Genomic DNA, 14,699 nt, shown 5'->3' with positions numbered 1-14,699 from the left:
TTCTTTCTGGTTGCTTTGCAGAGTAGTAAACATTCATCACTAGAAATCTCCTTCCTTTGGTTTAAGCCAGGGACCTTATTTCCAATTGTGTTGTGAATAAATGCCCCTGGGAAACATTAGGCTTTATCATTCGTTTACACTTTAATGAGGATGAATTAATCACATATCTTTGGGAGTACCTGTTTCGATGCTGAAAAAAGGGCATTTGAAGAAAGAATAGAGGGGATGCCTGGGTAGCTCAGTCGGTTAAGTGTCTGCCTTTGGCCCAGGTCATGATCCCAGGATCCAGGGATGGAGCCCCGCATTGGGGTTCTTGTTCAGCGGGGAACCTGCTTCTCCCTCTGCCTGACTCTTCCCCTGCTTGTGCCCTCTCTCTCTGACAAACAAATAAATAAATAAAATCTTAAAAAAAAAAAAAAAGAATAGAGAAGGCACAATTGGAAAAATAAAAGCAAAAAATGGTGGTCTTTCTAGATTCTTTGTTTACTTATGAACTGCTTCACCTCCTGCCCAAGGGAAGAATGACTTATGAATGTAAATCTTTGTTCGATGTGTATGTCATTTAGTTGAGATTTATTATGCAATGAATGAATGAATCAGAGGTGCTGATGGTGCTGGGAGTTCACGTCAGTGAACCAGCTACAGGTCTGTGTTTCTAGTTCTCTGCGTGTGCTGAATGCTCAGTGTATGAACATGTTTCACCTGTGAATTTTAATGGGCTCATTCCAGGCAGATGAATTAATTTTCATATGACAATGCTTTGAGTTACCCACTTATCAGGGGTTTGGAAAGAATCACTAATTCAAAAAAATGCATTAATATACACTGCTAATTCCAATTACATCAAGTTGATCATTAACATAATAATTGGAAGATGATAAATATTCTTTACACAGTCTACATATCAGTGATAAATTGTGAGACCTAAATATTTTTGGAAAGAAAAAGGACATTTTATGAATTGAGTATGTTGCTAGGCATAAGGTAGTTGCTTTCATGTACTCTTTCTCTTCTTTCTTGGTTCTCATAATAACCTTGTAAGTGACCTTTTATTATCCTGAATGTTACAGCTGAGAAAATGGTGACTCAGATTGGTTAAGGAGGTTGCCAAATGCTACAGCCAAGTATGGAAGAAGGCAGAAGTGAATTCACATCTGTTTCTCATCAGTCTGCAATTTAGGCACTTTCTTCCATGCCATTTATTAACACAACTCAATCTCCTGAGTAGGAGCATAAATCTTAAACCAGTGTTCTCAAACACTTCTGCTCTGGGAAAGAGAACATTTATTAACTTCATCTTTTATTAGCCAACATTGTAATAAAAATACCAGTGAATAAGAAGTCTATAAAAATAAAGCTCATTTTGCTTCCTTTTGCCAACTCTGTCCTTAATTAGCCTCATGTTAGTCAAATTATTTAACCTATAAACCTCATCTCCTCATTTGTAAAATGGGTTAAAATTACCTATTCCCCACAAGACTGTATTTTAAGGAGGAAATATACACTCAGGATGCCAGGCACATGATAGGTATGTAATAAATATTAACTACTTCTCCCCCCCTTTTTATTTTAAGATTTTATTTATTCATCTGATAGAGAGAGAGCACAAGCAGGGGGAATGACATGCAGAGGGAGAAGGAGAAGCAGGCTCCCCGCTGAGCAGGGAGCCCAATGTGGGACTGGATCCCAGGACCCCAGGATCATGACCTGAGCCAAAGGCAGACACTTAACCAACTGAGCCACCCAGGCGCCCCTCTCCCCTTTTTAAAAATTCTGATTTAGAATCTCACAAACAAAACAAAAAATAAGAAAAAAAACACTGTAAGAAATGAAATTTTTAAATGGTGACTAAACATTAGATTTTCAAAAGCTTATCAATACGAGTAATAAAATCTTAATTCTCAGTAAAAATTGCAAATAGGAGAATATTCAGTATTCTTGATTGAGACCATATCCAAATTCATTACATTTCTTCCCACTTGATTACCAACAAAAATAACTTCTAAGCAAAAAAAAAAAAGTAGTCCTTGATAGGAATTCTGTTTTCATGCTAGATAAAATTCGTAAGACTTTAGAAGAACATCTTCATTTCACAAAGGAGGAAATTGAGGTTTAGCTCTGTGCAGATCTCCCAAACATATGTCTCATGCCTTAATTTTGTGCTTCATTCAATCTACCTGCAGTTCTCCATGTGTTCACCCCAAGCAGGGTGTTTCAGAATCAACGTGTACGAACCAGTTTCTGCATTTTGCATATCTGATAACACCCATCACTGTCCCAGTTACCTGGGCTCAGCATTCTCCTGTGGCTCCTTTCATTCTTCTGCTCATTCACTGAATCCAACGTCTAGACTTGTAGCCCATCCTCTTGCTTGTCACTCACAACCGGTGCTTCCTCATTTATCTCCACTGCCAGTTCCTTAACGCAGGCCCTCATAATTTCTTTCTTGGCCAACTGCAGTATCTTCACAGTCTTCTCTCCACCTTGGGTCTCTCCACCATGGTTTTATAGTATGTGGATGAGGCAGGCTCTGGGGTCGTAATGTCTATATTTAAATCCTGACTTGGGACCTCTTTCCAGTAACTGGAAATCATAACACTTCCCTATGGTATTGTAAAGAGAAATGAATGTAATGCATATAAAGGCTTCTCAACACCTGCTAACTTGGGTAGACATTAAGCCAGGTCTAACCTACTTCTCCGGGTTTATTTCCCAATAAGCACAAAATAGTCTGTAGTCAAAATGGACTACTCACTGTTCTCTGAACATATCCCACACTTTGCCAACTTCCTTTGCCCATGTTGTTCCCACAGCCTGGACTGCCTATTTAGTCCCTTCTAGTCATAATATTATCCTTCATTATAATTGTTCTGGAAAGCAACTGGCTGTTATGTATGAAGAGCCTAAAAAATTACCCTGTTCCTGGACTGAGCTCAGCTAGTCTTGGCTGGGTTCTTTTACATGTTTGGGGACTGGATAAATGTAGATTGGTCTTGGATGGCCTCATCTGGGAATACTGGATTCTCTTCCACATGGTCTTTCATTCTCCAGCAGGCTAGCCTAGACCTAATCATATGACAGAGGCAGGGTTCTGAAAAAGAAGAAGCATACAAGGTCTCTTGATATCTGGGCTGGACACCATTTCATCATCACTTCCACCACATCCCACCGGCTGATGCATTTTGCAAGGCCAGCCCAGATTCAAGGACTGGAGAAGTAGATGCTGCGTCTTGGTGGATGTGCCGCAAGGTCACATTGCAGAGGGCATGCCTAAGAATGGGGTGAAGAACTGGGGACATTTTTGCAATCTACCGTACTAAAGATGGACAGAAGTCTTGCCTTTGAGGGTAGGACGTGAAAACTAAGATGTGGCATTAGACTGTCGTAGTGAAGCACACCGTGGAGCCAGCACATAGAGCTGTCACTTACTAACTGGGTCATCTTGGCAGATCATATAAAGTCTTTATGCTTCAGGGGCGCCTGGTAGCTCAGTCAGTTAAGCGTCCGACTTGATTTCGGCTCAGGTCATCAGCTCAGGGTTGTAAGACCGAGCCCCATCTTGGACTCCACGCTGGCCGTGGAGCCTGCTTAAGATTCTTTCTCCCGCTCCCTCTGCCCCACCTTCTCCACTTGTGTGCTCTCCCTCTCGCTAAAATTAAAAAAAAAAATTCTTATGCTTCAGTTTCCTCACTTCTAAAATAGAGGGAAGCATAATCTACCTCATGAGTTGTTGTGAGGGTTGAATGAATATATATAAAGTGCTTAGAATCTCAGCTGACACAAAATGCCATGCATCATTATATGGGGCCCTGTGTCAGGGTCTGTGGTCTCTGCCCAAGAAGCTGTGTGACTGAGCAGTTTACTCCTCTGGACCTCAATTTCCTCTTTTGTAGAATCAATGAGTTAGACTCTCTGAGTCTAACTGAGTTTTGTACATAACATAAAACCGACCATTTTAATCCTTTTCGAGGGTACAGTTCAGTGGCATCAGCACACTGACACTGTGCGGTCACCAGCGGCCATCTCTCCATAGTTGTCATCTCAAACTGAAACTCTGTACTCATTACACAGTAACTCCCCTTTCCCTTCAGACCCTGCCAACCACCATTCTCCTGTCTGTCTCTTTGAACTGGACTAAATATCTCATATAAGTAAAATCATAAAATATTTGTCCTTTTGTATCTGGCTTATTTCACTTAACGTGATGTCTCCAGAGTGCATCCATGTTGTATCGTGTGCCAGAATTTCCTTTCCTTTGAAGGCTGCGTGTATATACCCCATGTATGCATAGGCATGTATGTATCGCCAGATCCATTCATCTGTTGATGGACACTTGCATCGTTTCCGTCTTTTGGCTGTTGTGAATAATGCTGCTGTGAACATGAGCGTGCATATCTGTTGGAGTCCCTGCTTTCAGTTCTTTTGGGTATAAACCAGGAGCGGATCTGAGGCCTTTTTAAGTTTTAAGTATTTTGGACAATAGGAAAAGAAAAGCAATTTATGAGGTCTGTGTCCCCCTCCCCCCACCCCAGTTTTCAATGTTTTTCCTGAAATTGTTTGACAGAGATGCCTCCCCTCTCTGTCCGCACAGCATCAAATATGTACTCCTTGTCATCCGTAGGAGGGCTCGGCAACGGCTGAGCTGCTTATCTGCCTGAGCCACCGGCTCTGCAGCCGCCTCGAGGGCTTGTTCACCTGTGCGTGCTCGGCCGGCCTGGGGGGGGGGGCGCGCCACAGACGCTGACTGAATGACTGAAGGAAGGGTTCTGATTGTCTGTGTGTGACATGAAAACCCCTCTGGAAATGCAGTCAGTTTATTGGTGCAACTCGGGACAACTCCCACTGTCTTCAGTTTGACAACTTGTGATATATGAGGTCCATTCTCCCCCAAGGATGTAGTTGTGTCCTGAGCTGCAGAGAAAGGACTCTGACTACTGGTGGTGGTGGAGCCTGAGGGGTTCAGTGGCCAGTTTGGCCTTTGACCTGTAAAGTAGCTCTTGGTCCTTCAGCAGACACCTGGGACATAGAACTTCAGATTCTTCCGGTCAGTCTGACATGGCCTGGTAGGGAACTGAAGATCATCTTACAAGACAGAAGTTGATTGAATCCATATGACTCCATGCAAGTTTCAATAACTCTCTGTACCTTGGTTTCCTTGCCTATAAAATGGAAATAGTACCTACACATATGGTGGGGCGCCTGGGTGGTGGAGTCGGTTCAGTGTCAGACTCTTGGTTTTGGCTCAGGTTGTGATCTTAGGGTCCTGAGGTTGAGCCCCATGTCGGGCTACTCGTTCAGCACAGAGTCAGCTTAAGACTGTCTCGCCCTCACGCTCTGCCCCTCCCCCCCTCAAAAATAAATAAATAAATCTTTTAAAAAAATACCTGCACATATGGTTATTGTATAGATGAAAAGAGAACATATATCTAAAAGCATGAGGTGTAACACTTAGCAGGTAGTGCTCAATAAAGCCTAGTTATTGCTGTGGAGAGGCAGCAGGCAGGAGTGACATTTATACTGGGGGATGGAACACCTAGCCTTGAACTCTTTTCTAACGCCAAGCCTGTTGACCTGAGCTGATAGCCTACTCCATGTCCATTTGCCTAGCGAGATGGTTTTTAATTTTTTTCCAGTGGAGAGGCAAGTGTGTACTTTCATAGTTTTGAATGTCAGAGTTCCTAATTTCATTAGTTTGATACTAAAACAACATTTGAATAATTTAAATCCAATTGCAAAATTGTATACTTATAGACACCGCACTTTAACATACTGCATAAATATGCCATTTCCTTGTTTTAAGGGAGGTGCAGGATTTACCTGTTTGTCCAGACTTGCTAAAGCTGTCTCATTATTCTCTGTAATAGTTTGGGGATGATGATGCATTCTTCTCAGTGCAAGTGGAATCTTGTTACATGAAGTCAGCTTTTGCCAACAGTCTCCCTGTACGTGAAGAGCCAAGAGACCTGGTTAGCCGCATCCTCCATTTACACTGCACTGGGATTTCATGGCAGTAGAACGTGTGACTTCCACTGTACTCACACATGTTCACTGTGTGCTCTTACAGCTTTGTGGGTATTTCTTTCTTTTTTTTTTAGAAGATTTTATTTATTCATTTGAGAGAGAGAGACAGAGCACAAGCAGGGGGAGCGGCAGAGGGAGAGGGAGAAGCAGGCTCCCTGCTAAGCAGGGAGCCTGACGCGGGGCTAGATCCCAGGACCCTGGGATCATGACCTGAGCCCAAGGCAGACGTTTAATGACTGAGCCACCCAGATGCCCCATATTTTTTTAAAGGTTTTATTTATTCATTTGGGAGAGAGAGAGAAAAAAAAAACTTTGTGGGTATTTCTTTTTTTTTTTTTTTTTAAGATTTTATTTATTTATTCATGAGAGACAGAGAGAGAGAGAAGCAGAGGGAGAAGCAGGCTCCCAAGGAGCAGGGAGCCCGATGCGGGACTCGATCCCAGGACCCCGGGATCATGACCCGAGCCGAAGGCAGATGCTTAACCATCTGAGCCACCCAGGCGCCCTGTGGGTATTTCTAACAGTTGGCAGAGCACCATCTGTCAAGCACCATGGGCTCGAACAGTTGTGTAAAGGATAGAGCAGAAACCTATGTAATCAGGGATATAGAACAGTCTGATAGAAATCTCACATTTTCTTCCCACAGTCACGAATCTTACCTCTCTGCTGTTTGTGCAAAGCAATTCAGTGGGAAAGTGCTATGCAACTTCTCCAGAAGTTCAAGATTGAAGCGATGTAATGTGGAATTTCTTTCAGGACTTAGTAATATGAAGAGCCAAGGAATGTAGCTTTATCATAGGCTAAGAATTTGAAAAAGCTTCCTGTGCACCCTCTTCATGGACAGAGGTTTGAAAGCTGTGGCAAACTGCTTTTCTTCCTTCATCTGTTCTCTAGGTAGGAAGAAGTTGGCTCCAAGTAAGCTTTCTTAATAGGGTAAAATGATTTTAAACTCCAAATAGAATAAAATATAGGCAAGAACTGCTAAGAAAAGTTGGAAAAAAAAAATTTAAGTGGAAGTATTTGGTCTATCATATGTGAAAGCACACTATGAAAACACTGTAATTAAAAGTCTGGTATTCGCTTAGAAAAAACGTTTTGAATACATTTGGACATTTAACATATAAGGAGGTTGGCACTTCAATTTAGTGGAAAATTATTTAGTGAATAGTATTGCCATACTTGCCCCTCAATATAGAAGACAATAGATTAGCCTCAGACCTTCTACTATATAAAATATAAATGTTAGATGAGGTAAAAATATAAATATAAAATATCAACCTATAAGAAAGTAAAAAGTGGGGGCAACATTCGAATACCCTTAGGGTAGGAGGAAATCTTTAACAAGAGAAACTCAGAAGCCATTAAAAAAATGGACAGATATGAGTATCTCAGTGTTAATTGTTTATTATGGCAAATACCATGAGTGTAGTCAAAAATATACAATAAGTTTGAAGAAGCTATTTGTATTATACATGATGATCCATACTCTAATTTTAAAAGAGCTCCTACAAGTAGAGAAGAAAAAGACGAACAAAGCTGTTTACAGAGGACATCCAAGAGGTCAGCAAATATGAAAGAAAGCACAAGCTCTTAGAGAGTCAGGTGTATAATAAAATAACAGGTGTATTTTTCAATGTTCTCATGAGAATTAAAAGGGATTGATCATATCCTGTAGTGGGCAAGATTGTGAAATGTAACAATCTTTTTGGAAAATAATATGGTGGTATCTATTAAAATAAAAAAAAGATCTTTGACATGGCAATTCCATTTTCAGGAGTCTATTCTACAGAAATAAAGGAATTATTTCGCCCCGCATCAGGCTCCCTGCTCCACAGGAAGCCTGTTTCTCCCTCTCCCACTCCCCCTACTTGTGTTCCCTCTCTTCGCTGTGTCTCTCTCTGTCAAATAAATAAATAAGATCTTAAAAAAAAAGAATTATTTCAAGTGAAATACATATAAGAATGTTTATCATAACTTTGTTTATAGTGGAAAAGCACTCAAAGCAATTTATTCATCATTAATGGAGTGATTGAAGAAATTATGGCATATTTAGATTATGGTATACTCTGCATTCTTTAAGCGAAAGAGTTTAAGCTACATGTATTGCCCTGAAGAGATATCTATGATTAAGTGGAGAAAAAAAGCAACCAAGCCGCAGAGTAAGGTGTAATATGTGATTGCTTTTAAAAGAAAAAACAAAAAGAAAGAACAAAGAAAAAGTCTCTCTTGGGGTGCCTGGGTGGCTCAGTCGTTAGCGTCTGCCTTCGGCTCAGGTCATGATCCCAGGGTCCTGGGATCGAGCCCCGCATCGGGCTCCCTGCTCAGCGGGAAGCCTGCTTCTCCCTCTCCCACTCCCCTTGCTTGTGTTCCCTCTCTCTCTGTGTCTCTCTCTCTCTCAAATAAATAAATAAAATCTTTAAAAAAGAAAAGAAAAGAAAAAGCCTCTCTTCATTGAACAAGCAACTATAAAATAAGACTTTGTAAAAGAAAAACTTAAACAAAAAACTAAAAAGAAAATAGGACTGATTAAAAGACATAAGAGAAGGGAAATATACAATCACTTGTGAATTACCTAAGTCTGAATTTCTTTATTTTTTTAAATTTTAAAGATTTTATTTATTTGAGAGAGAAAGAGAGAGAGAGAGAAAGCATGAGGGGGGAGAGGAGCAGAGGGAGAGGGAGAAGCAGGCTCCCCGCTGAGGAGGGAACCCCACAGGGGACTCAATCCCAGGACCCTGAGATCATGACTTGAGCCAAAAGCAGACACTTAACTGACTGATCCACCCAGGTGCCCCCTAAGTCTGGATTTCTGAAAAGGGCACCAATCAGCTAAATATTTGCTCCTTAAAATGTTATTCACATTTGTACTTGGAAAAGCATGATTTTAGTTATTTAGTAGAAAATCTCTGTTTTTCTGGATTACTGTTGGGATGTTTGCCATTGCAATTTAGTGTAAAGGGATCATTTCACTAAGGTTTTCAAGGTTCACTTGCAGATACATGACATATGAGGAAGGCAGAGAGAACATTGCCCTAACACCAGTGTATCAACACATTGGTTCATTCTTTGATTCAGTAATTATTTAATAAGCTCCTCCAATGTGCCATAGCATGAGACAGCCAGGTTCTAGGAATGGCGAGGCCAATAAGGTCCTTGCCCTCAAGCAACTCTCCATCGGCCAGTCTGCCACACATCGATAGGTAAACAAGCCCTGGTGTAGGGTACGGTATATGAGGTAATGCCAATAAAAATGTCTAGAGGGCAATACCAACTGCTTTTCCAGGATGAACATTCTCAGTGCAGAGAGGTACACTGCACACTGAGGAAGGAAAAGCCCACAGCCAGCCAGGTTTGGGCGGAAAATGCTTTTTATACCCCCGTGCCAGTGTATGCATCATACTATATTTACAGCAAAACCCCTCACTGTAAAATATGATAGAAAACCCCCTGAATAATCAGACTGGGAGCAGGGCTATACAGTCTCCCATAAAGATGGGCTCCCTCGGTGGGCTGGGAGGTGGTTTGCCTTTCAGTCTCTTGGCCATTTGTGCCACGGACACAGACTGGGCGTATACTATGTGCAAGGCGGTCCGCTGTGAGAACTCAAACGATGAATATTGCAAGGTTTCCAGGCGGGTGGATAAACTCTTGCTCTACCCCTGGGTTGTGTTATGTGATGCTCCATGTGTCTCACCTCGTCAAATAGAGCAGCATTAACAGTGTTCAGAAACAGTTTGTATGTGCTTAGACAGATTGTGTAATTTCCCCTCCCACAATTAAAAAATATTTTATTGGCCTGAAGGATATCTGATTTCCATTTACCTACTTCCCCTAATTTTACTGATTCACTCTTTCACTTGTTCCGTCACCCAGAGAGGGACAAGGAACAGCCCGAGCTTGGGAGTTGGGAGTAGAGGTGGGGGAGGAAAGGATGGTTCTGGGGTGGAGGCACAAAAAACTGGGGGAAGATTGGATGGTCCTAAATCGACTTCTTGGGTTCTCATCTTTTTGATCTTCTGTTGGCATTTAGCCTTCATTTGAGGGCTCTTTTTTTCCTCAGCTGTCATGAAGCATGATCTCGTACCTCTCCATCCACTCCTCTGCTCTTTCTCTATACGCACCGTGGCTCCCTCCCTCACCCCTGTCCAGAGCAGGAAAGGTCCTTTCTCCCCCACACCCCTGGTCGCTGATTATGCATGCTTTCCTCCTTGCACCAAAGCTATGCATTTTACTGTGTGAATAAGTCCTGTTCTCCAATTAAGAAATCTAAAGACTTAGAAAATAAGGCTTTATATATTTGGAAAAAATAGAAACAACATAGTATAAATTTATGAAGCAATAACATTCCGTACAATGCAATAAAAGTATAGTAATCAGGAGTCTTTATGAGTCATGATCTCAGGGTCATGAGATTGAGCCCCACATGGGCTCCACATTGAGCCACACTGAGCCTGCTTAGGATTCTCTCCCTCCCTCTTCCTCTGCCCCTCCCCCTCTTCTTAAAAAAAAAAGAAAAAAAAGGAAAAAGTTCTAAACTGAAGGATTTTTACTTCTATATAATATGTACTTGCAAATCCTCAAGACTCACAGTACTAAATTGGTTATCCTTTTCACTTGGAGACAATCTCAATCGTGACAAAGAGAAATGAATTGTCTGTCAGAAATCATTCCAGCTTTGGGGCGCCTGGGTGGCTCAGTTGGTTAAGAAATCATTCCAGCTTTGTTCAACAAAGACCAAAACTCTGTTCTGATTATTCTCATTTGTTTTCCTGGTAAAGCTGTGTGGCATGGGCTATTGTCAGGCTGTTTGGATTTGGTTCATTCAGCTCCTGCACTTACATTTCACTTCCCAAGATGGCCACATTTGTGTCTAGTGCTGACAGCAGCTGTGGTCCTGAGTTTTCCTTTGCCCACCCAAAGTATTTCTGGTGGATATCTTATTGTCATCCCTAACTTAATGTGTCCCCCCAGATTGATGCTAAGTGACCAGTACTATTGTCAACTACAGCACCATTTTGAAGTCCAGAAATCTTACTTTCTATTGTAACTCACCACTCTACTTCAATTCCTATTTCTAATCATGGGATTATACAATATCAGAATTCAAAGAGAACTTTTAATTGAGTCTAGCATCCCACATCAATTCTTTCTTGCTGTGGTTCTGTAACTTCTCTGGCTCTGTCCAGCTTGTTCTGTCTGAGAATCTGTGCTGTGGGGTCCCTTTTCTATCCATGGGAATCTTGGTGCATGTGGTATTTGGAAAACTTCTTCTGACCGATATTTGTAACACTTCACACTGGGCAAACACTTAGCCTTGCGGCAAATGTGCCCTCTTCCCATCTCCTGGTAGCAAAACAGACAAAGACATTATGGGAACAGAAAACTACAGACCAATATTCCTTATGAATATTTATGCAAACTTTTTAAAATGCAAACATTTAAAAAAAAAAGATTGAGAGAGAGAGAGAGAATGGGGGAAGCATGAGAGGGAGAGAATATCTAAGCAGACTGCCTCTGAGTGTGGAGCCCACCTTGGGGCTTGATCCCAGGACCCATGAGATCATGACCTGAGCTGAAACTAAGAGTCGGATGCTTAACCGACTAAGCCACACAGGCACCCCTAATGCAAACATTTTTAACAGAACACCTTCATATATTGATGGCAGTTGTGTAAAATGGTGCAGCTGCTTTGGAAATAGCATTTCCTCAGAAAGTTCAGCTATGATCCAGCAATTCCACTCCTGGAAGCCACCTGAGAGAATTGAACTCATATCTGCACAAAAAATTGTGCACAAATATTCATAGCTGCTTTATTCATAATAGCCCAAAAGTGGAAACTCCTCAAATGTCTATCACTTAGTGGAAGGGCAGCAATAATGTGGTCTATCCATGCAATGAAATATTACTCAATCATATGGGGTGCCTGGGTGGCTCAGTCGGTTTAGCAGCTGCCTTCGGCTCAGGTCATGATCCCAGGGTCCTGGGATCGAGCCCTGCATCAGGCTCCCTGCTCAGCGGGGAGCCTGCTTCTCCCTCTCCCTCTGCCTGCCTCTCTGCCTACTTGTGCTCTCTCTCTATCTCTCTGTCAAATAAATAAATAAAATCTTAAAAAAAAAGAAATATTACTCAATCATAAAAAATGGCATACTAATACATGCTAAAATGTGGATGAAGCTCAAAAATATTATGCTAAGTGAAAGAAGTCAGACACACAAAAAAGACCACATATTGTATGATGGTATTCATATGAAATGTCCAGAATGAGAAATCCTATAAAGACAGAAAGTGGGTTACTGGTTGTCAGGGACTAGGAAAAGAAGAGAATGAGGAGCGATGGCTAATGGGGGGGTGGGGTTCTTTTTGGGGAGATAAAAAGTTATGGAAATAGAGAATGTTGCATAGTCTTGTGAATATATTAAAACACTTTAAAATAATGAATTTTATGGTTTATGAATTATATCTCAATAGAAAAAAAACTGTATAAAGAAGAAAAAACCCTTATACTACCAGAACATTGAGGACAAATAGATTCTCAAATAAACATGAGTTAATGGATGAGCATCAAATATTGCTGGAAATCTTTTTCTAAACCACAAATGCAGCCATCATTTGTTGAATAACAAGACAGGAGTGAGCTTCAAGTAATTTACCCGACGTAATCTCTAAGGTGTGTCCTGGGAGTTGCTTTTGGTCAGGACTTAAATCCATCATTTCAAACTCTTCCTCTTTTTTTTTTTTAAAGTAGGCTCCATGCCCAGTGTGGGGCTTGAACTCATGACCCTGAGATCAAGATTGGCACGCTCCTCCCACTGAGCCAGCCAGGCGTCCCTCAAACCCCTCCTCTTAAGCATCGTTTTACTTTCCCTTTCAGCATCACTATGACGACCTGCTCCACAGTGGCTGCACTGGGAATGATGCCGCTCTGCCTGTATCTCTACACCTCGTCCTGGAATCTCGAGCAGAATCTCACCATCCCGTATCAGAACATAGGTCTGTACTGGGCTTGTGAAATGGAATAGTAATAGTAATGGTGATGGCAATGATAATAGCTGTGGTTTGTTATGTGGGTCCTCTATGTGGGTTTTTAAATAAACAAATGCTCCAACACTTCTATATAGATTCTATGACCAGTTCCACTTCCTAGATTTTTAGGATGATAGAAGTTAAGTAACTTCACCAGGTTTGAGCTGCTGATCAGTGAAGAACTGGAATTCTGACTCTGGGATCTGATGGCAAAGTCCAAGCTCTTAACCTTACAAGAGTCCACGTTTGAAAATAAAGAGAAGTTACTTATTAAAAACACGCTTATACAATGCACTACCAAGCTTTTGGTCTTGTTATGATCCAAAGGTTAACTGGATCACAGTGGGTCTAATGAGACTTGACTTCCCGCAGCTCCACTTTTCACATGGCCTGGGAGCCTTGACATTTTTACTGATCCAACATGAATGATTCCTTTCGATTACTAGAGCGTATCCACATGCCACAACCATACCCATATTTCTTCCATATCTCCTTTCAGGATCGTCATTTCTCATTAAACTCTGCCCTTTTTCTAGAGATCTCAGTCGACTTACTAGGCTTGGAAGAAACCTTGGGGAAATGATCTGGTTACTCTCCTTTGCTCAGAGTCTTTGGAGAATTGGCAGAAACTATGATTCTTAAAACTGTCAGTCTGGAGTCTCAAGTAATCACTCGGAGGGCTTTGCAACCATGGCCCATAGTTCAAAAACATGAATAGAGCCATGTTCCCATAACAGCTGGAGCCCACTGAATTTGTAAAATTTGAGTGAAATCTTAGAAATCATGATTTTATACACAACTTTTTCTGATCAGTAAGTTGTTTGCATATTCTGTTTTGGTAATATATTCTACAAGGCACTTGTAAACAATTAAAGCCCAACATATTCATATAACTTTGCAGCCAGTTTTGCAGGCATTTGGCCAGATTTGGAAGCAAGTGGATCTCTGCTCTGCTGAGCCTGCCTTCAATGCTTTTATTCACTTGGGCTAATTAAAAGGCATTTTTTTCTCCACCCACCTTTGGGTTACCTGGCTACACTTGGAGAATATGAGAAATTGCTTTGGTATGTGTAACAGACACTGTTTTTATATCTGCAATAGGTATTCTTTACTATGTGAAACAGAGGAGCCGTTGGCTTCCAATGGGGGAAATAATAGCTGTTGTCGTAGAGGGGTGACCCCATGCACAGCAACCAAAGAATTTTGAAGACTCCTCCTGTTTTCTAAGTTTTACATTTCTGGTTGTCTCTAAAATTCCATGTCATCGTCAGAGGGTTTTTGAGAGAGAAATGATGGGACATGAATAGTGGCATTCAGTCATAACGTATACCCTTCAAAGACCGTCTTCTAAAGATTTTTGTCTTTCTTTATATTTGGAGGTGGATGCAGAAATAAAATGCAGCCTTAAGTGAAGCCTTTATCTAATGGAAATAGAAATGGTTGAGGATCAGGCAGTCCAGGTGAGAGGGGATACTGTCTGATGGATTTTTCTTCTCTTCAGGAATCACCCTTGTGTGCCTGACCATCCCGGTGGCCTTCGGTATCTATGTGAATTACAGGTGGCCTAAGCAATCCAAAATCATTCTCAAGGTAAGCAGCTCCCGATGGTGGTTTAGGCATCCTTAGATGCAGAGACTGGAAAGACGGACAGGGAC

At 41.4% G+C, this 14,699-nt stretch overlaps 1 protein-coding gene across 1 annotated transcript in view; it reads left to right on the top strand.

Annotated features, from left to right (window-relative positions):
* Positions 1-14,699, top strand: part of SLC10A6 (solute carrier family 10 member 6) — a 28,798-nt gene that overhangs the window by 1,897 nt on the left and 12,202 nt on the right. The window contains exons 2-3 of the mRNA XM_036096762.2: positions 12,893-13,011; positions 14,546-14,634. Of these exons, the coding sequence (XP_035952655.1) occupies positions 12,893-13,011; positions 14,546-14,634 (208 nt within the window). The remainder of the gene's footprint in view (positions 1-12,892; positions 13,012-14,545; positions 14,635-14,699) is intronic.

Source organism: Halichoerus grypus, chromosome 3 (assembly GCF_964656455.1).
Source record: "Halichoerus grypus chromosome 3, mHalGry1.hap1.1, whole genome shotgun sequence".
NCBI lineage: Eukaryota > Metazoa > Chordata > Mammalia > Carnivora > Phocidae > Halichoerus > Halichoerus grypus.
The sequence above is the reverse complement of the archived record's forward strand: the minus strand, read 5'-3'. Positions and strand labels throughout refer to the sequence as shown.